This window comes from Bubalus bubalis, chromosome 3, assembly GCF_019923935.1.
Source record: "Bubalus bubalis isolate 160015118507 breed Murrah chromosome 3, NDDB_SH_1, whole genome shotgun sequence".
NCBI classification, from domain to species: Eukaryota; Metazoa; Chordata; class Mammalia; order Artiodactyla; family Bovidae; genus Bubalus; species Bubalus bubalis.
Window position 1 is genome coordinate 121223578 of NC_059159.1, and position 23922 is coordinate 121247499.

At 48.2% G+C, this 23922-nt stretch overlaps 2 protein-coding genes across 11 annotated transcripts; both read right to left on the reverse strand.

The window, feature by feature from the left end:
* Positions 1–584: 584 nt before the first annotated feature.
* Positions 585–15325, reverse strand: LOC102412192 (valosin containing protein). The gene is made up of 17 exons (XM_006064324.4): positions 15005–15325; positions 11127–11238; positions 10769–10941; positions 9544–9686; positions 8844–8974; positions 8038–8169; positions 6656–6758; positions 5901–6034; positions 5687–5822; positions 5184–5296; positions 4602–4766; positions 4389–4511; positions 3929–4141; positions 3425–3733; positions 2995–3150; positions 1404–1558; positions 585–1252 (listed from the first exon to the last, which is right to left on the reverse strand). Exons 1-17 carry the CDS (start codon positions 15019–15021, stop codon positions 1147–1149), a joined length of 2421 nt encoding a protein of 806 aa, XP_006064386.1. The 5' UTR covers positions 15022–15325; the 3' UTR covers positions 585–1146.
* A 1179-nt stretch (positions 15326–16504) lies between these two features.
* Positions 16505–23922, reverse strand: FANCG (FA complementation group G). Of its 10 annotated transcripts, none has more exons than XM_006064327.4 (14): positions 21865–23922; positions 21585–21675; positions 20989–21120; positions 20558–20760; positions 19923–20058; positions 19614–19744; positions 19371–19517; positions 19093–19244; positions 18655–18721; positions 18093–18382; positions 17894–17940; positions 17572–17727; positions 16993–17116; positions 16505–16864 (listed from the first exon to the last, which is right to left on the reverse strand). In XM_006064327.4, the coding sequence occupies exons 1-14, from the start codon at positions 21958–21960 to the stop codon at positions 16768–16770; spliced, it is 1869 nt and encodes a 622-aa protein (XP_006064389.3). In that variant the 5' UTR covers positions 21961–23922; the 3' UTR covers positions 16505–16767. The 10 variants fall into 10 exon arrangements, 6 of the variants coding, with proteins under 6 accessions (XP_006064389.3, XP_044795926.2, XP_044795925.2 ...); XM_044939991.2 differs by having other exon boundaries at positions 19650–19744; positions 20558–20889; positions 21865–23767; XM_044939990.2 differs by having other exon boundaries at positions 20558–20889; positions 21865–23767.

Genomic DNA, 23922 nt, shown 5'->3' on the forward strand with positions numbered 1-23922 from the left:
TAAGTGATTACGTTGGTACGTGTTGAATAAAGAAGACACACTATACCTAGACAAAACTATGCAAGCAATCATCTGAAAAACTAGGAGCAGGGGAGGATGTTTAGTTTAGAAAGAAACACATCCAAAACTAGAATTTTATATTAGCAAAAAAGCTATGTTTTTATAATACAAATTACATAAAGGTGGACATAATTATAAGTGATCCTCAACCAGAACATGAATATATGAAAATTTTTAGATGCATCAAGAGAACATCCATCTCCAGAGACTATACCCCAACCCAGCCTTGGTCAGGAAAAGGGGACTCTACAGGCCTAGTCTCACCATCCCCATCAAATATAGGTAGAGGATGCCACATTCACCACTTCTGAAGTTCCATCAGGCTGCGCCCTGCCCTCCACTGCAGTCCTATCCAGTGAAACCACAGACACTGGGCAAGGCAGCAGTACATCAATGTTAATCAGGAAGGGAAGAGGGTACAACCTCACTTCTAGTATTTCACATTTGGAAGAGTGCCTTGGCAGTGAGGAGCAGCCCAAGGCCCTTCCCAGGAAAGAAGCAGGCACAGGGGCCAGGACTCAGGCTCCATTTTGACCCAACGTTTATTGTCCTTTTACAATATGTCATTTTTGGTTTAGAAACTGCTTGTGATTAGTTTTCCAACATTAACTCAAAAGCATGTAAAATAAAAATCAACCTACTCTCTATATAAACACCCAGCAACTGTAGCCCTTCACCCTCCTGCCCAGGTTGGGTAGGGGAAAGGGAGGGCTTGGGCAGCATTGAGTGAAGTGCAGATGCTTTGCTGTGGGGACTGGTGATAATGCCTTTGTTCACACCCACAGAGGTTCCTCCTGCACTGCTCTAAACTACAGCAGAAATGGTATAGGCCCCAGGCCCAATTCCTTGTTGGTAATTCACTCTCCACCTCCCAAATGAAAATCGCTTTTATTTTATCGCTTTTGTATTAAATTTTTTTTTTTGCAACAGTAACCCCCTGTCCAGAGTCTGACTGTAGCTGAACTGTTCAGACTGAGGAATGGAGCAGGCTGTGGGCGCACGCCTGGTCCCTCCTGGGCGAGCGCCCCCCACCCTCAGGGAACAAGGTCCAGCCAGGCCAGCTCACTGCTTGCTGGCCACCACCACTTAGCCATACAGGTCATCATCATTATCTTCTGTGTACACACTGCCACCTGTGCCACCGCCACTGCCCTGACTGGGGCCAGCTCCACCCTGGTTTCCTGAAGGGAATCTGTATTAAGAGCAGAGGCAAAAAAGAGGGTTAGGATAGGGCTTGTGTAGGATTTTCACAATTACCCCTTCTAGCATCCTTAGGGCTCCCACTATCTTGGTTGTATAGTTCCCCAAGATGACTTAAACACAGCCCACTGAAATCTAGTTACCTGAAGCTGCCAAAGCCTCGACTCTGCTGAAGGGTCTGAGCGAACATTTCATACTTCCGGATGTCATTATCACTGACAGAACGGCGGGCAAAGCGCATAGCTTCCTCAAAGTGATCTCGACGGATCTCAGGCACTGGATCATCCTCTTCTACTTCCTGTAGGATGGGTAAACACAGACCATCAGGGCTGGTTAAGGCTCTGCCTGGATTCCTTCCCTAGCCTTCCTGACCCCATTATTGCAGCAGCAGATTGGGCCTCTGCTATCCAACTTGAATATGCTGCCAGGCCAATTTTCCTAAAACTGAGTCACTGCCTTGCTTAAAAACCTGCCAATGTATTCTGGAAATGGTAAAACTGTAGGGACAGATTTCACTACCAAGAGCTTATGGTGGGAATAAAAAGCTGATTAAAGTGACATGAGAGGGATTTCCCTGGCAGTCCAGGAGTTGACACTCTGGGCATCCAGTGCAGGGGGCATGGGTTTGATCTCTGATCGGGAAACTAAAATTCCGCATGCTGCAGCCAAAGAAAGGGGAAAAAGTGGCATGAGGGAACTTTTTGGGATGACAGAAATGTGTCCATCTCAACTGTGGTAGCAGTTACAGAACTTAAAACATATTTGTTAAAAAGCATGGAAATAGTATACTAAAAATAGTGAATTTTACAATATGTAAATTATACCCCATAAGCCTTTATTTTCAAAAAGAAAATGTCAATGGCTCTCAGTGCTTATCACAACTGAATTATACCTTACCCACAGGCCTCACTTCCAGTAACACACAACCTCTTTAATGTATCCGGGTTCTCCCAATTCCTGCAGTTCTATTCCTCAACCAATCTACTTGGGTGACTTACTTCCTTTACCCAACCTCTATTCTCTTTATAGCCCAGGCTTACACCCTATCTCTTCTACTAAGAAGCCACTCAACTGCTGTGACTTTGGATCACTGTAGTTTATAAGCTTTTATAAGAGGGAGAGAAACATCACTAATGGTAAAGAAAGCCAATTACTTAACTGCTCATTAAGTCAGTTTCCAACAGTGCCCTGATACAGTAGGAAACAAGTGAGATAACAACAGTCCCTCTCTTTATTGAGCTTATAACACATACATATCAAATTCTGCATTTGAATTACACTTACACTTTTGTGATTCTTACACTTTTGGGATTTGCATTGACTCTCCCTGTTAACCGTGACACTTTTCTCTACCAGATCTTGTCTTTGCGCCTCCTTTGGTTTTCACACCATTTAGGTATCCTGATGGCTCAGCTTTCAGTCTTCTTACTCTTACATTGTTGCACCATCTCACCCCTGTGGCAGCCTAACCCCCTGAATTAGGGGGTCCATGGAACACCAGGAATAGGTCCATAGATCCTAGCTTCTCAGCCCTGCTCTATTTGTTTCTATGCTCATTTCTTCTCAGCCTTTGTAATTCCTGATTGACATGGTTATCTACTCAGCATTTTCTCTTCCATGGCATGCTAAACATCTGACAGATGAACTTTCCAAAACCTTACACTCTAGGGCACTGTAGAGATTGTCCCCTGGCTCCCTACGACGGGCACATCTGGGTTAAGGATGCAGACTCACCATTGCTGACGGGTTGGTTTGCCGCTCCCGTTCTCGCCTAATTTCACTCTCGATCGATTCACGAATGGCCAACTTGCAAGCACGTTGGCAAATCTCGGTCAAGTCAGCTCCAGAGAAGCCATTAGTCATTTTAGCCAGGAACTCTAAATCCACATCCTAAAAGAAGCAACAGAGCTACCTTAGCTTTTAGCCTCTTTTCCCCTGAGATACACTGATCTTTGAGGCACCAAAGCACTTCCAATTCCACTTTGTTCCATCTCTGCCACCAGTTTTATTCCTTATTCTAGATCATCTTAATACCCTCAAATTTTCCATCCTTCCTTTTCAACTATAACCCCAGGAATCCCCAATAGAACCTTGTCCAGGAACCAAGGAGCATGCCACACAGCCTGCAGATTTATGACCCTGCGACCCAAGACCTTGCACCTGCCTTGGCAACTGGGGACTTGCGCAGGTTGGCCTTGAGAATGGCAACACGGGACTTCTCATCGGGAAGCGGGATATAGATGAGCTGATCAAGGCGGCCAGGTCGCAGGATGGCAGGATCAATGATGTCAGGTCGGTTGGTAGCACCAATGATAAATACATTTTTCTTTGTGGACATGCCGTCCATTTCTGTCAGGATCTGGTTGATGACTCGGTCGGCAGCCCCACCACCATCTCCAATGTTGCCACCACGGGCCTTGGCAATTGAATCCAGCTCATCAAAGAACAGTACACAGGGGGCAGCTTGGCGTGCCTGTGAGAGGGACAGATGGACTTGAGCATTAGCACAACTGGGTCTCTTAGACCTGAGAAAAAATGGAAAATAAAGTGACCTTCACTGCCCTAACTGAGCTGCCAGAATGGGATGGTCTTAATCTCCCAAAGAACAGCCTCTACCCCTAACTTGTCCCAAGCAAGTGAATTGATAGCCCAGCCACTTGTAGCTCACCTTGTCGAAGATTTCCCTCACGTTGGCCTCAGACTCCCCAAACCACATGGTGAGCAGCTCAGGACCCTTGATGGAGATGAAGTTGGCCTGGCACTCATTAGCAATGGCTTTGGCCAGCAATGTTTTCCCACAGCCAGGAGGTCCATAGAACAGTACTCCCTTGGAGGGTGTCATGCCAAACTTGAGGAATTTGTCTGGGTGCTCCACAGGATACTAGGAGGAAAAAGAAAGAGGATTCAGGGATATCTCCCCCAGTCTGAGAGAAACCCAACCTAACAGAAGCATCCTCCCACACCATGTCATGGTGTAAGGCGACAGGCTTCTTGGTGCTTCCAATCTCAGAACAGCAGGCTCCTGAATCATGCTCATAATTTCTGCAATCAATGTGCCAACACCCCAATACCACCAGCTCAATGACAACATGCTGAGGCAGTGACCCACCCTGGACCAAGCATCCTACCTGGACCAGCTCCTGAAGCTCACGTTTGACATCCTCCAAGCCCCCAATGTCCTCCCAGGTCACCTGTGGCACCTCTACCACAGTTTCCCGCAGTGCTGATGGGTTGCTCTGGCTCAGGGCCCACTAAAAAGGGAAGAAAAATTGGGGATGAGAATTGCCAGGAAAGAGATCAAAGTGCATGTGCGTGTACCTGAAAGGGAGAGCGGCCCTTACTCGGAAGTCATCCATAGTAACTGCCAGGGAGTTCATGACCTCAGCATCAATCGTCTCGTCTTCTAGGTCAATGAGGTCCATCTTCTTACGGATGGCTTGCAGAGCAGCCTCAGAGCACAGGGCTGCTAAGTCAGCTCCCACATGCCCATGAGTCTCATTGGCTACCTGCAGAGAGAAGATCCACTTACTCTCCTGTCTCTGAGAATGAGACCTAGCTTAGATGTCTCTATTCTGCCTTAGATAACAGAACCCTGCCCTCTTCCTCTGACTCCTATCTCTGGGTCCTCCATTCCCCTAAAAACATACCAGCAGCCCTTTCATTAGCTGGACTTTTAAGTATTCAAGCCTGCGCTTGGGGCCTAGAAATAAAGCAGCCCCCAATCTTCTGGTTCACCCTAATTCACTGTAAACCAAGAAAAATGCCAACCCTAGTTTCCTGGATTTAATCTCACATCACCCTTTCCCTGCCCAGGAATTAAAATCAATCGCCTCACATCTGAAGCTTCTGTCCCTAGTCAGTCCCCTTCAACTGTATGGAAACAAGACATCTGAACTTTTGGCCAGCCCTCATCAACATGCCACCTGTTCAAGGTCCACATCATCTGCCAGCTTCATGTTCTTGGTGTGGATCTGAAGAATTTCCAAGCGTCCTGTAGCGTCAGGGATTCCAATATCCACCTCTCTATCAAAGCGACCTGTGTTATGATGCATAGACAGGGATCATTTCTGGTGCATAGGGAAGAAGGGCCCAGGCCTAAGGCGTCCAACCATTACACTGTGACCAGGAAATGTCTGGTGTTAGCACTGAAAGCCCCATATCTTGGGAAATCCCTCAGTCTCAGGCAAACCAGGATGGGTGGTTACCCTGGACATGACAAGGAATAAGGGAAAGAAAGGACCTTACTCTTTACCTAACTGCAAAGGACTTCATGAAATCCTCAAAAAAAAACAAAACAAAAAAACGAAATCCTGAGCATTAGGCAACTTAGATGAAGGACAGATATGGGATCAACAGGATTAAGCCCACTGGAGACATAATCTCCACATGAACAAAGACAGCAAAAAGAGTTATTTGGGGTCCTTACCAAATCGCCGTAGGGCTGGGTCAATGCTGTTGGGTCTGTTGGTTGCTGCCATAACAATGACATGTGCTCTCTGCTTTAGGCCATCCATGAGGGTCAACAACTGTGATACAATACGCCGCTCCACCTCCCCATGGGTCTGTCAGGACAAAATGTCTGGTCAGAAGTGAAGTCAGGACCTTCTAAAACCCTACTATCCCCTTGGTTAAGTTCCTACTTTCTCTCTTTTGGGAGCAATGGCATCCAACTCATCAATGAAAATGATAGCAGGAGCATTCTTCTCAGCCTCTTCAAAGGCTTTACGAAGGTTGCTCTCAGACTCACCGGCCAACTTGCTCATGATCTCAGGACCTGAAAGCAAACAGAATGCATGCAGTGACTAAAATACATCCTTCCTCAATCTCAAAAAGTATTCAGATATCTTGTCTGTCTAGCTCAGAGACAGGTCCTGGGTGAGAATGTGGTAACATCTGCCTACTTTCTCACAGCCCCTACCAACAATTATCCCAGAGTAGCCACCAAGCCAGGATAAAAAGAAGTCAAGGGGCTCAATACACTTATCTCAGTTGAACTGAAAGGTATGAAGATGGTGACAGCAGATGCTGTGGGACCTCTGGCCAGAGCAGAAGGAGCACCGGTTGGACCCCTACCAGTGAAATATCATTCTCAAAGAGATAGTTGATCTCAGCCAGTCTTCCCCCAAACCCTCTCAAATAAGTAAGCACTCCTCTTTAATGTCTTCAGCCTGTTAACGCTCTTTCTCAAGGTGGGATAAATCAAGGGACACCAGAATAGCATACCCTCCCGTTGCTGTTTATCTGTCTGCAATGGACTTTAAAATACAAACACTGAAGTATACATGAGGCTATGTATACAAATAAGCATGTCCATGATTTCTCCTGTTCATGAGACTGGGTCATGCTTAGCTCAGAGTGGAGTCCAACCAAACACAAAGTGAACCAAGTCTCCTACCATTGATCAAAAAGAAGAAGGCGCCAGTCTCATTTGCCACAGCTCGAGCAATCAAGGTCTTCCCAGTCCCAGGAGGTCCATAGAGCAGGATTCCCCGAGGAGGCTGAGGACCAGTACAGAGGGTTGATTAGGTTCAGACTCTCATCTTCTCCAAACCCCAGGTACCCTAAAATGGCCTAAGAAGGACTCTATTTAAACAGGATGAGAATTAGAGCTCAACTCGGAATGAGCCCTCAAATAGCAGTTGCTAGGAAGACACTTTACTTCAGACCATACTCACTCCTCTTTGCAGCAGAGATAATAATGCCAGAAAGCTGACAATACTTATGAAAAAATAGGAGATAGAGAGCACAGAAACCACACTAAGAAACTTTTAGTGTGAGTGAGTCTGAAGATCCTGGATCTAGGAAAAGTAAGAGGGCATTAGGCCAAGGGCATGACTTTAGACAGGTAAGAGCCAAGGACTAGTTCAGCCATTTAAGAGTGTTGGCCAGAGGCTCACTCACTGCTATAATCACAACTCTCCAGGATTTATTATCAAGTGGAATGCCTTCCCCTACCAATAGCCACAAGTTTTCCTCTTTGAAGTTGTCTTTTCTCTGGCTTCATCCACTGGAAGGATATGGAAAAGTACCCCCAGAAAAGATAAATTTATTTACACAATGTATACTAGGGAAAGGGATAGATAGAATCTTCATCTTCAGGGTGTCCTATGATACAGGAACAACTGGGATGTTACATTTTAGACCAGCAGTTCTCAAATATTCTGGACTCAGGATCCTTAACACTGCAAATTTCCTTTACTGCTATTGGGCAACACTTGGCTTCCCTGGTTGCTCAGAGGATAAAGTGTCTGCCTGCAATGCAGGAGACCAGGGTTCGATCCCTGGGTTGGGAAGATCCCCTGGAGAAGGAAATGGCAACCCACTCCAGTATTCTTGCCTAGAGAATCCCATGGACAGAGGAGCCTGGCAGGCTACAGTCCACAGGGTCGCAAAGAGTTGGACATGACTGAGGGACTTTACACGCACATTCTAGACAAGCTGGCAAACTATGGTGAGACTTTAAGTAATAAATATTTAAAACAGACTATTTAGGGCCCATCAGATAAGAATGGTCTTTACATTTTGAAGGTTGTAATTAAGAAAAAAAAATTCAACACAGAACTTAAATGGCCTATTCTGTTCTATACCATTAGTAGCTTTAATAAATTTAGAGTGTTTTATAAACCTGAATATAGTACTTCCTCTCGAATCCAAGGCAATGATGAAACACAGATATGAAAACATATCTGAAAACAGATATGAAAACACAGATAGACAGTGAGTTGTTGTTAATCACCACCACAAGTATTCTGGGCTAACAGAGCCCAGAATACTCACCTTCACACCAATGGCCTTAAAGAGGGCAGGATGTCTCAAGGGCAACTCCACCATCTCCTTTATCTGAGCTAACTGTTTCCTGCAGCCACCAATGTCATCATAGCCCACTTCATTCAAGGACTCTTCCTCATCCTGAAAATGCAAGAGAAAAAGAAAAGGTAAGAATGCTACGATTAGCAAAAAGTGAGTTTCTCTAAAGATGGTGTAGAGAATCTGCTGTATGAGAAGATTCTCCTCTAAGGGGATCATGCCTCAAAGAACAATTCAAAAAACCCCAGGGCAAGAATTTCTTTATTTATATGGCCATGCTGCGCAGCTTGTAGGATCTTAGTTCCCCAAAAGGGATCAAACCTGCACCCTAAGCAGTAAGAGTGCAGAGTCCTAACAACTGGACTGCCAGGGAATTTCCAATCTTTGCTTTTACTTTTTATTTGTTTATTTATTCCATGGCAAAGATTTGTAGCATAGCCTTTCCTCATTACATTGTCCTTAGTCTTATTGCAGTGGGTTCCCCTAAGACCTGAAGCTAGAAAGTGTGGGAAACAGGCAGGGGTCTAGATGTCATCATCAGCATCACTTCTTCAAAAATCATTTCAACCACTAGACTCATTAGGCTCAATCTAGATTTTAAACATTATTGATATCAGATACTTCTAAAAAATACCTAGGTCCAGAAATGAATAGCCATGCTTTCCACCTCTGGGAAGTAGCTTAACCATCAAGCCTGAGGATTCTTTGGAACTACCACACTACTGCCCTGCTGAGCACTCACTAAGTGGGATACCGGGATCAGGAAAAGAACTCACCTCTCGTTTGATAGGCTCCCCTTCACAGTGGATCACTGTGTCTGGCGCAACAATGCAATAAGGACTGGGATCTGTCTCCACTACTTTGAACTCTACAGCACGCATCCCACCCCGGACAAGGAAAATGTCTCCTGTGAGAGCAATCAGCACAAGAGCAGTCAGAGGTATCTATCACCAGACCAAGCTAAGAATTCCCCATCAGAACCTGGGATCTAGAATGCCAAGTTCACTAGATACTGTCCTTTCTCCTTCCCATCCACATCTTATTAAGCATCAGGCAAAAAGAGAAAACTAAATTGTGAAAAGTCTCTCTGCCCCTCAAAAGACACTGAATAAAACCTGATGTGCCAGGAAGAAGCCCATAAGATTTTTGACTTCTGATGTATAGATAACCCAAGCTTGCACAACCACCACCACCGGCAGAACTGCGCTAAGTATTAAATACACTGTGGACTGTGATACACCCCCAATTGCCCACCTCTTCCTTCAGAGATACAAGAGAAAATAGCTTACTGTACTGGAACAAGCGGTGGGAATGGGAAAAAGGGGAAGTGCAAGGAAGCAGGGAAGGAGAGTACACATGTGCAGAATGTGTATGTATGCATACATGTATGAGAATAGACAAAGATGGACCAAGGTTTACTTTTGGGTATCCCTACAACAATAGCCCTTGAGTTCAGTCCTTAGAATTATTTCTCACCTTTCCGGATGGGTCGATAAGCTTCCAGGAAGTATGGCTTAAGGTAAACCTCAAAGAGATTGCCAGTGATGCCTTCCACTGTGTCATCGATGGGTAGTACATGGATGCGTTTGCCGTACTTCACATCAGGGCATGGCTGGATGCTGAGAATGACAAGCAGACTCCACATTACCAACCACACTGCAGCCCCAAGCTCTGGGTATCCAAAAGGGCCTGGCACAGAGAGCTGATGGCGAGCGAAAGAGAAAAGGCAGGGATGGCTTTAGGTGAAGAGAGGCAAGGGGGTAGGGTGGGAGTGAGGGCAAAGCAACAGCCAAGCAGAACAGGTCATACGCAGGGTAGAGTGACAGAGGGGGGAGCCTCTAGAAGAAGCTGCTGGGACTGCCCACTCACAATCAATGAGGCAAAAGAAAGACCCACACATCTGGAATCCCCACGAAGACACAGGAGGGAAAGTCTTCAGTGAGACATATCCAAGGATGACCCATTCTGGTTACTACTGGTAACCCAACATTACAAAAAGGGACCTTAGTCTGACAAGTGTCAGGGTCAGAGAAATACAACTGAAAAAATCATCTCGGTCAGGTGGTCAGAGCACCTTGATAAAGTGACTAAGCACTTCCAGGAAGAAGGCTCCATAAAACCTAGAATCCCCCCAAAAGTATCAGAAGCCTGAGATGTTCCTGGCCGGGTGACAAGATGGTTGGGTAGCAGTGGCCAGTGATGACTTCAAGATGGAGAAACCTCTTGCCTAAAGTCTAATCACTCAGACTGGAACTATCCAAGGCCTGGCTCAAACTATGCCTCTCACCTCGATTAGCTTGGATCTTTATACAAACCTGCTAGGAGTCCACCTTCCCTGCCCATACTCCCAACTCATTCTAGCCCCGACAAAAGCCATCAATGCAAGGCTATAAGCTTATTTGGCAGATATAGCCCTCAAATGGCATCCTAAACCAAGGTCTATGGTGTGACCCCTGGTAGAAAAAAATAAAGGTACCAAGAAAGTCAAGAAATGCCAACCTGTCCCAAGGGTCATGAAGAAGCAGATTTTGAAGTCCCAGAGGCAGACCCAAAACCTAAAAACAACCTTAGAAACCTAAGTCTTCCCATGGCCTGCAAGCTCCCAATATCTGCAGTTGCCAAGGCCTTTATGGGGGTACTGCCTGTAAAGCAGGCAGTCTCTGGCCTCCCATCCCTGAGGGGCCAAGAACTCCACACACACCTGATAACATCCCCCAGGTGTACACGAAGGTTATTCCGAACAACTCTATTCATTCGAATCTTCTCATCAGAACATGTGTCATCAGAAAGCACAATGCACACAGCTTCCCGCCTCTTCTTTCCTTTCAGCAACACTGTGTCACCTCGGAACAACTGCAGTTCATCCATCTTGGGCTGAGGAAAGAAGGTTAAGGCCTTTGGGTCACTGGGCCAGGGGATAAGCAGCAGCCCTGGAGGTTGGGATTCCCAGTAAACCCCATTCTATCTGTGGTCACTGCAAGAAAAATGAGAAAAGAAACCTGGGAAAAGCCCTCAGGTTAAGTGCAATAAGCAAAGATTGGACTGTGGACCCAACTTACCTGGGACAAGGATACCACACTGTTGTCCTCATTGATGGCTTCATCAACAATTAACCGATTGGGACGGTTTTTCTGTTTAAGAATGGCTGTTGATAAATCATCGCCTTTTGAACTAGAAAGAGAAAAAGAAGTCAGTTCCAAAACAAATTCCAGCAACATCCCCACCAGTCTCTAAAACTCATACTTAGGAAAGAAATAGTGCATTGATGAAGTTGTCCCCACACAGAGCTCAAATAAAGAGAAAGTAAGCCAAGATCAAGAATGCTTATCAAGTACATATTACAATTCCTATTTCAGCAACTCTTGGTATTCCGAGTACTGGTATCCCAGCTGTAAGGCCCCAGGTGATCTTGCCTAGGGTCAGGAAACTAAGAAAACAAAATAAAAGTGGAGTCTGAGCAGTAATTAGAGAAATGGAAATAGTCTTAGACAGTACAGAATAGTGATTAAGAGAAGGGGCTTTGCAGTCAGACCTGTTGGGTCTGAATTCCAACCCTGCCACTTAGCTGTGATCTTGGGCAAGTGATTTGACCTCTCTGGAGGCAGATATAAAATGGGGACTACAGTAGCACTCATCACAGAGGATTACTATCTTAAGATAGTGAGATGATGAACGCTAAAATGGACTGTCTTAAGTAAGATATGAATGTCTGGCGTATGGTATCTGACATTTAGTATGATTAGCATTGCAGAACACAACACAAGCTCGCTCTTTGCTGACCTTCTTACAGTAAGTAAGACAACCTCCCATGGGGCTTGGAGAGGCCCCAAGCCCCACAAAGTAAGCCTGGAAACTATGAAGAAGAATCATTAGAATTACCCTTCCTACTGGCTAAACCTGCTGAACGCCAGCGCATTCTGTACACCACAGGAATGCAAAGCATAAAGACCATCATATTTGAAAAAAGCAAACACAAAACACTATCGGATCTGGAATCTTCACCAGAGAGAAGCTCAAGCTCAAATGGAGTTTCAGGGTTATCTCTGCAAAGACACACAACTCCATGGAGTTGGTTCAAAAAGTTAAAACCAAGAAATGCTGAGACATGGGATAAATCCAAATCCCTCTTGTCTAAATCAAGGTTGCCTGAGTCTGAACTCAGTTTAAACTACCTAAATAAACTATCTAAATAAACTACCTAAACCACTTCCCAACACCAATTTCTCTGCAGGCTCTCCCTTTAAAGAGAAGGTCTTATCTTCTCTTAGTAAGGCTCAGGAAAACATGGGCATTAACCCAAATAAGGAGGCCAGACAATGGAAAACACCAGGGAATAAATAAAAAGAAACATTTCCCATGGATTATTTCTTTACTCAACAAATTAACAAGGGGTGTGTCTGTGTGTGTGTGAGCTTCCTGGCACTAGGGGTCAGAATCTGTCTGCCGATGCAGGAGACTCGGGTTTGATCTCTGGGTCAGGAAGATCCCCTGGAGGACATGGCCACATACTCTTCAGTATTCTTGTCTGCAGAATTCCATGGACGGAGGAGTTTGGCAGGCTATGGTCCATAGCGTTGCACAGAGTTGGACATGATTGAAACAATTTAGCATGCACGCATATATTATGTTTTTCCCTGGTGGCTCAGATGGTAAAGAACCTACCTGCAATGTGGGAGACCTGGGTTTGATCCCTGGGTTAGGAAGATCCCCTGGAGAAGGGACTGGCTACCCACTCCAGTATTCTTGCCTGGAGAATTCCATAAATACACCAGGCACCGTTCTAGGATCTGGGAATTATCAGCCAACAAAAGACAAAATAGTATTCCTACTGGAAATATCTTCACAATTTGCAAGAAAAAAAGATGTCTGTATTCTAGAATAACAGCTAGGAAGTTAACAGGATTTTTTTTTACATCTTTTGGTCCTGATACATTCAAAAGTAATATTACACATATCCCACTCATCTAAAAATGTTGTAAGTTTTCTGCTGACCCTCTCACATAGCCTGGATCTTTATTCATTCCCTTTAATTTCCAAGAGTGGAGTTTCCTTAGCTTAAACTTGCCTCCCCCAACCCAAAATTCCCCTGGAGAAGGAAATGGCAACCCACTCCAGTATTCTTGCCTGGAGAATTCTACAGACAGAGGAGCCTGGTGGGCTACAGTCCATGGGGTCACAAACAGTCGGACACAACTGAGAGACTAACTTTTTAACCCAAAGGTGGTGATCACAATGCTGCAGAGGCATACTCTTCCAATGCTTATAAACATCCTGGAAAGCAACCATGGTCAATATGAGAGGGCAATTTAAATCCATCAATTCTCCCTCTCTCCCATGCATCAAAATATCCTTCAAGGGCTGCCCATCTTCCTGTCTGATGTATAGGACTAGGGCTAGACAAAAATAAAATATCAGGTGCCTCTAGCCATCACTTTGTATTTTAACCCCAAAGCTGCATTCTAGGAAAATCTCCATTCCGCCTACATTCCTGACCCTGGCACTAGAGAAGAGTGGGATGCTCTGAAAAGACCTTTAATTCCACATCTATCTACTGAGATCAAAGGAAGTAACCTCTACATGATGGAATTCAGTTTGATCCCGGGCCGACAGTCCTGAAGAACTGTTTTGGGGGACATCCTCCTGGTCTTTGGCATGATTCAGGCCCTTTTCAGAACCCCAACGGGCCACAGGAGACTTGGACAGAGTTCAGGTAAGAGTCATCAAGATGACATAGAGATCAGAAACTGTCTTATGATGCCAGGTTCCAAGAATTCTGGACTTTTACTTTCAGTCTTGGAAACTAAAAAACTAAGAGACTACTTTAATTATTAAGTAGTTCTTTTAAATAGGCACCTGAGTAATACTTCATCTCAATTCAGAAACTTGAAAAAAAGGAACACGTCTCAAAAAAAAAAAAAAACCACCTAAACTCTCAAATCAGTAAAGTGATTTGCATAAAAGGGTTTCCACAGGATGGCAGTGTCTCCCCCTATACTCCTAGTATCTAAAGCCCTTGATTCTAAAATGGGCAGAGGTGGTCAGGTTTTATCTGATGCTTTCTTGAGCAGAGGGCCCAGGATATCTCAACATAGCTGCTTAGGGAAAGGAATGTGTGAGTTTAAGGGAACTCTAACCTTCATACCACAAAGGCTGAAATTTAGAAAGGCCGACAAAAAACGACCTGAGATTTGAATTTTATCAAGAACCTAAAGAATCCCATTTCACATCAAGGAAAACTGACGAAAGCCTTCTCGTATGAATAACAGGCCTCAAGTATTATTAATATGAAGGCGGCCAGAACCGAACGGCTGGGCCCGCCCTCTCCTCAACAGCCTCTCACCACTCAGGTCTTCAACTACTGGCCACGCCGACCCAGCTCTAAAAGGGCTTTCGTGAGCTTCCCTGAGCTCCCAGGCCTTTCCCAGCTCCAGCCTCCGCCTCGGTCTCCGGGCTAAGGCCTTCACGTGGCTCAAAGTCCACGCCCACCGGGCCCAGTTAGGGCGTTGGGCCCGCCGCGGGGCCTGCGCTCTCCTGGGACCAAAGGCCCAAAGAGGGTGGCAGATCAGATCGCAGGTGGGCGCCGCAAGGCCCCGGGGCTCTGCGCCGTCAGTGTGAGCCCGCAGACCTCACCAGGTCGGGACGGCCCTTCCAAAGGAGCCAATCAGGCCGGCCCGGGCCTGCATGACACAGCACGATCTGGCCCAGGCCCCGACCCAGGCCCAACGCAAGCCCCGCCTAGGGGGCGCGCGGGTGCGCAGCTGGGCCCGGTGGGGTCCGCGGCTCCTCATTCGCCCCCTTCCTCTTCTTCCCTCTCCCTCGTTCCCTGTCTCCACCTCCAAGACGCGCCCACAGCCAGGCCCGGCTGGGCCTACCCAGCGCGGTGGGTCTCCCGGTGCGCGCACCCACAAGGGGCGGACGGGCGCGCGCACACACTCACTCAGCTCCGGAGGCCATGGCGCGCGCTTCTCCCAGCCGGCGGCTGTGGCGGACCGCGGGTAACGGCTCTGAGGGGTGGCAGGCGACCGACTGGGCCGGGACTCGGCTCTCCCGGAGGGGGGGCGAGTGGCGGCGACAAACCCGCAGGCCTCCCTCTCGTTTCCTCCCAGCGGCACTAGGGCGGTGGACGAGCGGACGGGCGACGCTAGCGCCTGATCCGCGAGGGGGGTAGCGGCGGCGACGACTCAAACGACGGCTGCAGACGCTTCGCTAAGACTGAGCGGAGAAGAGCCGAATCATCGGAAGGAGAGGTGCTCTCACCCCAGCCAATCAGCGTCTGCCCTGGAGACTCCCGCCCGCCTCTCCGTGCCTCTCCCCAGCAACCCGCGGACCGGAGCCAATCAGGAAATTCGTTTGTGGCCTGGCTCCCGCCTAAGGGGCGCAACACGCCTAGTAACGCCACGTCAATTGGCCGCAACGCTTCGCTTCCTCGACGGATTGGGATTTCCGACCAATCAACGAAAAGAACAGGGCCAGATCGACTGGCGAAAGGAGAGCCTTTATCCCTGGGAGGCAGACTCTCCCACTTGGCTCCAGTTCATTGGCTCCTGAGTTTACCCTACTAGAAAAACCTGGCACAATGGATTGAACCCTTATATTAGCCTAGTCCAGTTGTACTGATAAACTACACACCCGTCTTCTACCAAAACCTGAGTATCCACTCTAACCCCTCTCCTTGCTCCTTCAGGGCGCCGGCTCCAACCACCTTTATTCTGGACTCTAACACCCCAGCTCTTAATCCACTCTACCCTATCGTCATTACACCCTTTGGTAATCGTAATCCCATAGGCTTTACAGTTTCTCGGGACTTGGAGATACATGCTTCCTTTCCACTGGCTATTAATATTCATGGCTAAAGGAGGCAGTGGACTCAAGTCCAGAAAGGAGTCAAAAGGCAGCTACAGAACACACAGCAGATTCAACAGAGCTCAAGGCAGCAAGAAAATTGTACACTGAGTCTTGGAAGTCCTTGGGCCCAAAATGCCAGGTTGTTGCTGTTAAATTGCTAACTCGTGTCCGACTCTGCAACCCCACAGACTGCAGTGCGCTGGTCTTTCCTGTCTTTTACTATCTCCCAGAGTTTGCTCAAGTTCATGTCCAAATCACCAGGTAGCCCTAACCATATTCAGTCTGCAGCTTTGGGGGCCCGTTGACTGCATTCACCCTTCACCCGCTATTGACACAGACATATTTGACTCAAACAGTGGAAATCCAAATTTGGGATTAGGGTGGGGGTGGGAAATTCTCTCCTCTAAGAATTTTTGCTTTCAGGTAACAAGGATTAAAGGCACTGCTTCTTGAGTAAGGATTCCCTTAGCCCTTTCTCGAGGCTCATAAGGTAGATGATGTTGGGAGAGGGTATCATGGACAACCAGCACTCAACTGAATCAGAAAGCTGTGAGCCTTCCCACCCAAGTATATGTAGTAGGCAGACAACAGATAGATATGAAATTTTACTCAACACATGAAAAGGGAAACAGGATACGAGCAAGTCAATGCCTTGTTGGTGGAAGCAGGACTTCTCTGGAATAGCAGTAACCAGACCAAATTTTGCAGGACTACCATCAACCTCTCCAATGCCAGACATATACTGGAATGATCAGCTCCAGCCACATTTCCCAAGGATGGGATGGCAGAAAGCCCTCCCCACAGATGGCCCACTGAGGCCCCAGTTCTGGTTCTTTGAAACATGGCAGCTACAGGTCACAAGTCTCCCGATGTCTGAAATTCCTCACGAAGGGTTTCACGGTCAGGGGGACGGATCCAGCCCAAACAGATTTCTAAGTACAGGGGGAGGGACCTGAAAGCAAAAAGGGTGATGTCTAAGGGAGGATAGGCAGAAGACTGAATAGCCATTCACTCCCTTGATTCACCACCACCCCCAATAGGCCTAAGGACTCTAAAAGCCAGCTGCCCCCTTAACCTCACCATGCAGTATTCTCCTGTGGCAACTCAGTTTGGGCCTCCAGCCTCCGCCAGAGAGCAGTGGCCTCATCCCTCCGATCCAGCCTCCTCAGAGTCTGAAGCAGGTGATAGGAAGCATCTTGATTACCTGTAGCCCCACCCCAGAGCACAGGGCCTTAGAACTTGACACAGACTTAACATCATTTTATAAAAGGGGAAACTAAGGCCTAGAGCAGTGATGTGTTTTGCCTACATGGAGTCAGGGGTACATCACTGCCAACAATGCCTAACCCTGGGTACTCCCTGCCCAGGACAAAGGGCTCAGCTGACCCTGCTCCTGCCCAACATACTCTCAGCACAGGTATGGTTTTGTGTCTGAAGACATTAGGAAGCCTAGAGAACTCCTGGGAGGCCTTCACACATGCTTGTATGTCTTGCATATGTCTGCACAACTGTTATGTATCCCTACATATATACAGGCACAATCCCATTCACCCCTCCAATCAAAGAACATCACTCTTACACTAATCCCCAAGTACCTCCCCCATGGCCCTCTCTGTCCTTACACATCTGTGCATAGCTCATGCCTGCATATGTACATACCTGGGCACATCTGCACACTGAGAAGGAAGTCCTGTAGGGCTTTGGTATCCTGGCCAAGGGCCACCCATTCCAGTCCACGACTAATCAGGGCAGCTGTCTGAAGCTGTTGTAGTGCCATATCAGACGTACACCCCTGCTCACAGCTGGAAGCAGGCCCTGGGGACCTCTCCAAAAATCAAGACATTTGTTTCCAGCCAGACCGTCCCCAAAACCTCAATGCCTATCTCTTGTGTTTGGAGTCCCTTTCTCTTAAATCTCTTGGTGGGCTAGGACACATGGAAAGGAAACCACCACCACCACAGAAAAACTAAGTCTAGCTCACCTTGTTCTTTATCCTTAGGTGTGGCCCGGAAGATCAGCTCAAGACACCTGAAGTGGGATAGAGAGCAGGGATAAAGAAGAGTTAACCTCAGAAACTCTGGGGTGAGTAGATTAAGAATAGAGCTTACCAACTCAGGTCCCAGTTACAAAATTATCCCTCCACATTTCCCCTAGGGTCCTGGTTGGCTTCCTGGACTCACCGACTATATTCACTAATTGCCTCCTTTTGGGCCCCCAGTTGCACCCAAGCTTGGCCCTGAAGCAGATGGGTAGCAGAGACCCAGTGTGAGCAGTGTGGTGACTCTTTGGTTCTTCTTCTGGCATCTTCCCACAGCCGAGGCCTCTTGGGAAGCAGAAATGATGTGCGGCTAAGCAGCTCCTCACATACGGTCAAAGCATCCTGGGCTCGGCCTGCCTGGATCAACGCTGCTGCTGCCTCCAAAAACAACTCAGGCACACAGGGCCCTGGGGGGCAAGGTGGTGGGGAGAACTGGGGTGGGAAGAGAATGCAATGCAGTGTCTTGAGGAGACATGAACCACTACCTCCAAGGCTCTAGTATCATCACCAGGCTCTAGTACCATGCAGGGACCATCCACTGCTTGCTGCCCTGGATCTCCCTTGCTCTGGGAACCTTCCCAGTCTGGTCTCCCAGAATGGACAAAAAAAAGAGCAGAGGAAAAGTCAGAAAAAAGCACTCCTGCTCTACTCCAAAGGAAACTCCAACTCTCCCACCCCACTACTTAGAAACGTGGCATACCCACCTTTGGCTCTGAGCCATCCAGCAACAGGGCGAGCAGGTCCAGGTAATGTTCTGCAGCATCCGCTGCCCTGAAGAGTCATAACCCACGAGCCTCACTTTAGGCCATAGCAGGGCCCTCCAAAAGCTCTTAGCTAAGGGCCCTGGGGTGAGGGAAGGGTGAGGTGTGGGACTCCAACATTGGCTCAGTATGGATCTACACTATTTACAGACTGGATCTGGGAGAAGACTTTATAGAGTTTTCAAGATACAGGAGATTAGTGACAGGGAAAAGAGTCCTCAGCTCAGGTCCAGCAGCAAGGCAGGAAGCTGATCGTGGGGACCCGTGTCCCACTCCTGATTTATTTATCCTCTCAACTTGCAAGAACAGAAGCAGAGTCACACCACAGGGGAGGCATCAGAAGTGGGAAGGGGAGCTCAGGTGAGCAAGATGGAACCTCACCTTCCTGTCTGTAGGCATCGGCTTGCTAGCAGGTACTTGGCCTGGCTCTGTGTGCCACAGTGAAGGGGTGAGGCTGGGTCAGGTTGTGGGAGTAATAACTCTACCTCAATGAGAAGCTGACGGGCTTCAGGGATACGAGTGATACTCAAAGCCTAACAAAAAGAAGAAAGTCTCTATAATCTCCAGGAACTATATATCCTTCTACTTAAACCTTGACTAGTCACACAAGCACAAGCATCTCAGCATTTCCTGCATCTTCGCCTGGCATAGTTCCTTACCTCAACCAGCAGCTCCAGACTCTCAATCTCCGCTGCTATGTTCCCCAGTTGCTGATATAGCCTGGAGGCCTCCAGAAGAGGGGGACCCCAGGTTGATCCCTCTTTCAGGGCTGCAACCAAGTACAGCAGAGCTCTCTGTGGACTGCCCTAGGGGGCAGAAAGGACACAAAGGACACAAGCCTCAGCTACCCTCACAAAGTAGAAAACTGTGGTTTCTCCAACTCATGCTAGGACGGTCTTTACCATCTTACGAAGACAGGTCCCCAGGGCTGTGTATACCTGGACCAACAGAGACCGTGGGCACAGACCTGAGGCTGCTTCATGCAGGCTGCTCAGTGCCTTGGGCAAGCTCCCTGTGATCAGCTCCTGGAGGCCTGTGGGCAAGCAGGCTGTGAGCTTAGAGAGGCCAACAGGGCAAGCGGGCCTGATGGGGAAGAAGAGCACAAAGAAGTTCCACCAAGCTGAATGGTACAGGACAGAAAAGACATGAGCCCAGAGGACTTCTTAAGACAGGAAGTGGAGAGGAAGGGACAAGTCAGATTGTTAACTGGCCTTGACGATAGGCAAATGCTGTCAGAAGGACATCCCTCAAGCCTCGGGCATCCTGCAGGGTCAGCGGAGCATCTGACTCCTCAGCTGGGGGTCTCCAAGTTTTCAGAAGCAGCAGCATATCCTCAGAGACTCTGCTCTGGGGAAGAAGGATGATGAGAGGTTCTAGGCTTTTAACTACCCCCTCTCTATCTCAGTCTGCCCTGACTGGACTTTAAACTCAAGGATCCTCTTGATTCTTGTTCCCTCATTTCTAAGAGATTAATAGCTGTGGGGAAAGGATACAGGTAGGAAGAAAAATCGGGGGCAGTGATAATCTTAATGAGCCTTCTCACTCAGGATAAGTCCACGAGGACACAGAGCAGGGACCATGTTTGGGTTACTGACGCAAAGACTGAAGCAGGGAAGTGACTTCAGCAAGGTCACGAGAGCCCTAATTCTACCCAAGATAATCAAGCTCCCAAGAAAATCCCTCCAATGAGGAACAAATCAGAGCAAGGTCACTTAAGAGTCCTGAGAGAACCGGGGTCTTCTGAACACCAACCCAGCAGCCTTTCCAGCACATAATAATGATACTGCAGCTAGGAAGGGTGGGAGGAGGAAAGAGACCCTTAGATCCAGATCACTATCTGAATTACCTGGCTAACAGTCAGGGTCTGCAGCAGCAAGGTCAGGTCCCCAAGACGGTTAGTGGTCAGCCAGAGGGCAGCTTGCAGGCCGGCAAGGTGGTGAAGGGCAGGGAGCAGCTCCGGCAGAAGGGAGGAAACACGGAGGGCGGAGTCCCACAGCCCCCGGAGCCCATGTTCCAGCCTGGCTCCCAGCTGCCCCTGCGTCTCCAGCACTGTAGAGTGTACACACACATAGAGCTGAGGTGCAAGCTCATCTCTAGCTTTCCTTCTCTGCAGGAGCCCAAAGGTCACAAAGGTGCTCCTGGTCTGAGGAACACATGGAGGATCAAAGAAGGGCATCTCTGTGGAGGTGACAGATTATGTTGTTCCTATCCCCCCTGCAAGAACTTAAGCCCAGACTGAGGCTGGCAGGGGCACGGAAGGCAATCTCTGGCCCTCACCTCTCTCTAGGCCCTGCTGGATATCCTGTGCCAGGTCCTCAGTGAAACCCTGCGCCAGGTTTGCCCTCAGGGTGATAAAGTTGCAGATGACAGTCAGTTCCAAAGGCAGAACAGAAACAGTCGCAGGGAGCCCTGGAGCAAAAAATGCTGATCTCACAGACCACTCTCAGGTGAAAGAGATCACCCCACCCCAACCAAAATGTCCTCAATAAAGAACCCACTCTGGTTCTCTGGTAGATTATAGAACGGCCACAATGTTTTCCAAATAGGCCATCTTGGAAACTGTTTCCTCAAATGCTTCCGTGTGTGTGTGTGTGTGTGTGTGTGTGTGTGTGTAATGGAACAGCCAGAATGTTTTCCAAATAGACCGTCTTGGAAATCACTTCTTCACACGCTTCTGTGTGCGTATGTATGTATGTGTGTGTGTGCGTAAGGAAGAGATTCACCTGTACAATGATGATTCCATTCCAGTCCTGTCTGTGTCTTAAACAGGACTTACCCCCTGAGTAATCACTTCAATTCTAGACATGCAGAAGAGGGACTGGTCTCTGGATGTGGAGGGCAGGAGTGACCATCCTAGGGAGGGCCCTACTTACCCCGCAGACTACAGAGGAGTCTCCTGAGCCCTTCCAGTGCATCCTGAGCCAACTGCTGTCGCCTCAGAGGCAGACTTGACTCCTGAGCAACCTGTCAAATGTAGGATGGGGTAATAGTACTTTCCTTGCAGCTGTGGCAAGGGGTTTCATTCTCCAGCCATTTCTGGTTCTTTAGGGGAGGTCAAGCTCAGCCCCTACCCACTGGCCAGAGTAAATCCACTGCATACCCTTTTCCTGGTATCTGGGGGTTGCAAAGCAAGGGTCCCAGCAACAGCGTTACCTTGGCCTGTCGAACTAGCTGGTCATTCTTTTCCCTCCACAGGTCCAGGCAGCTGACGTGTGAGGCTGAAGAGCCCAGAGGAGTCTGGTGAGCCATGATAGCCAAGGCTGGGGCCAGACACCTGAAGGGGGCTGCTGAAGGGTAAGCCTGAAGCCCCCACTGAGCAAGGAAGAAAGGTTTCGTGCACTTCTGCCCCCGGCCAAGAATCCTTTGCTGTTCGCGGGGTTCCAATCTGGACGGCCTACCGTTTCCGGGAGAAACGGACTCTCCCCTGCTTGGCGGGGATTCCACCTCCGCCTTTTCTACCCGCGCTTCTGGTTGGCCCAGTTGGCAAAATGCTAGGCGGCGGTTGGTCGTCTTCAAGGGTTACTTACTCCTCGCGGGAAATTGGAAGAAGAAACAAGAGGCCAGACCAGAAAGGGAGGCAGAGACGGGCCAGAGACCGGAGGCGTGTCTGACTGGGGAGGTCGTAGGGCTCGCCGTCCCGCTGTTCAGCCATCGAGGTTGCCAACGCCTTGGGAAGTTGACCTCAACACCCGGAACCCGCGGCGAAGTCCTTCCCTCCCAGCTAAAGGCCCCCATCGGCCGGGAACTTCCCCCGCCGCGGCAGGCTGACCCGCCCTATGCATGCTGGGAGTTGTAGTACCAGTGGGAGCCGCCAGGAAAACTCCAGCCCCAGAAGTCTCTTCAAAAAGAACTGACCAGGACTTCCTGGTGGTCCAGTAGTTGAGATCCCCATTGCAGGGATCACGGTTCGATTCCTGACGTTGGAGGATCCCACATGCCTCGGGGCAACTAAGCCCAGGAGCCACAACTACTGATTCTGCCAGCTTCAACAAGAGAAGTCACCCAAGGAGAAGCCAGCCCACCACAAGGAAGAGTAGTAGCCCCTGCTCCCGTCAACTAGAGAAATTTTAGGTGCAGCACCAAAGACCTAGCATAGCCATAAGTTAAATAAATAAATAAATAAGAACTGACTGGAGACGGAGACCCTTGGTAATCAGCACATCTATCACCATGAAGCACCAACATGCTCACCAGTCTGTTCAACCGCATGCAGTCCGACTAGCTGGCAGTGCAGCCCCATGCTTGTGCACCCTGCTCAAATGTACTTGCCCAATCCTTTCAACAAATGGAGGGAACAGAACTGGAGCTCCATATGCAAAGAAGAAACAAACTGCAACCCTTGCCATCTACAAAGTCAACTCAAAATGGATTATCTGGACTCGATCAAAATTAAAACCTCTCTGCCACAAAGACACCATCAAAGATGTAAATCAAACCATTATGCTGTACACCTTATACAGTGATGTCAATTATATCTCAATAAAACTGGGGGGGGGAAATTCAGAGATGATTTCTCAATAGAAAATAAATACAAGAAAATTCAAAGAAAAAAGTCACAAAGTGGGAGAAATTATTTGCAAATCATATACCTCATCTCTTCAAGTGGTCACATCTCTTCCTGTTCTGGGCACCCTCAAACTTCAAACCCCAGTCCTGACTCTTCTCAGAAACTGCTTCCCATTTTTTTGCTGGACATTTCCATGAGGATTTCATGCCAGCACATCAACACAACATAGAGGGGCACTGGAGACATCTGAGGATCTTCAGATTCATACGGTTTTGGCCCCAAGTCAGGAATAATCAATGGGACAAGGTGTGTTAGATGGGAAAGTAGGTCTGATCCAGGGAGGCCTCCACAGGAGAGAAGGGCAGAGTGTTCTGAAGTGAGAGTACACGTCGAGGAGGAGACACAGCACTACTGGGGCTTCATAGTGAGTCGGTGCCCCATGATGCGGCTCTGTTATCGGCCAAAGCAAAAGAATTTAGTAAAATACATCCCATGGCAAAGGGAAATGGCAGGTGGAATAACAGTAGGGATTTGCAAAGAGTTGGGAGAAGTGAATTCAGACAACTCCAACCACTTTTCAAAGGGTCTTAGATGCAGCCAGGTCTGCATAAGACAGCTGATCCCATCTGTATCTGAATAAGGGAGACAGAACTTCTTCATATCTCCTACAGGACAGTCAGGGCTTCCCCATACCTCAGACACAT

Bases quoted from the DNA above. Each gene is read 5' to 3' on its own strand.
- LOC102412192 (XM_006064324.4), bottom strand. The intron at 8,170-8,843 runs GTGAGTTCTTTT...TTGCATTTTCAG, and splicing joins GGGAGCCTATCAAACGAGAG to GATGAGGAAGAGTCCTTGAA. The intron at 4,767-5,183 runs GTGGCATGTTGA...TTCTCTCTGCAG, and splicing joins ATGATGTGGACCTTGAACAG to GTAGCCAATGAGACTCATGG.
- FANCG (XM_044939990.2), bottom strand. From the start codon at position 21,960: ATGGCTCACCAGACTCCTCTGGGCTCTTCAGCCTCACACGTCAGCTGC. The intron at 19,245-19,370 runs GTAAGGAACTAT...TCTTTTTGTTAG, and splicing joins GTCTGGAGCTGCTGGTTGAG to GCTTTGAGTATCACTCGTAT. The intron at 17,941-18,092 runs GTGAGTCCAGGA...ATCCCACTTCAG, and splicing joins GCAATTAGTGAATATAGTCG to GTGTCTTGAGCTGATCTTCC.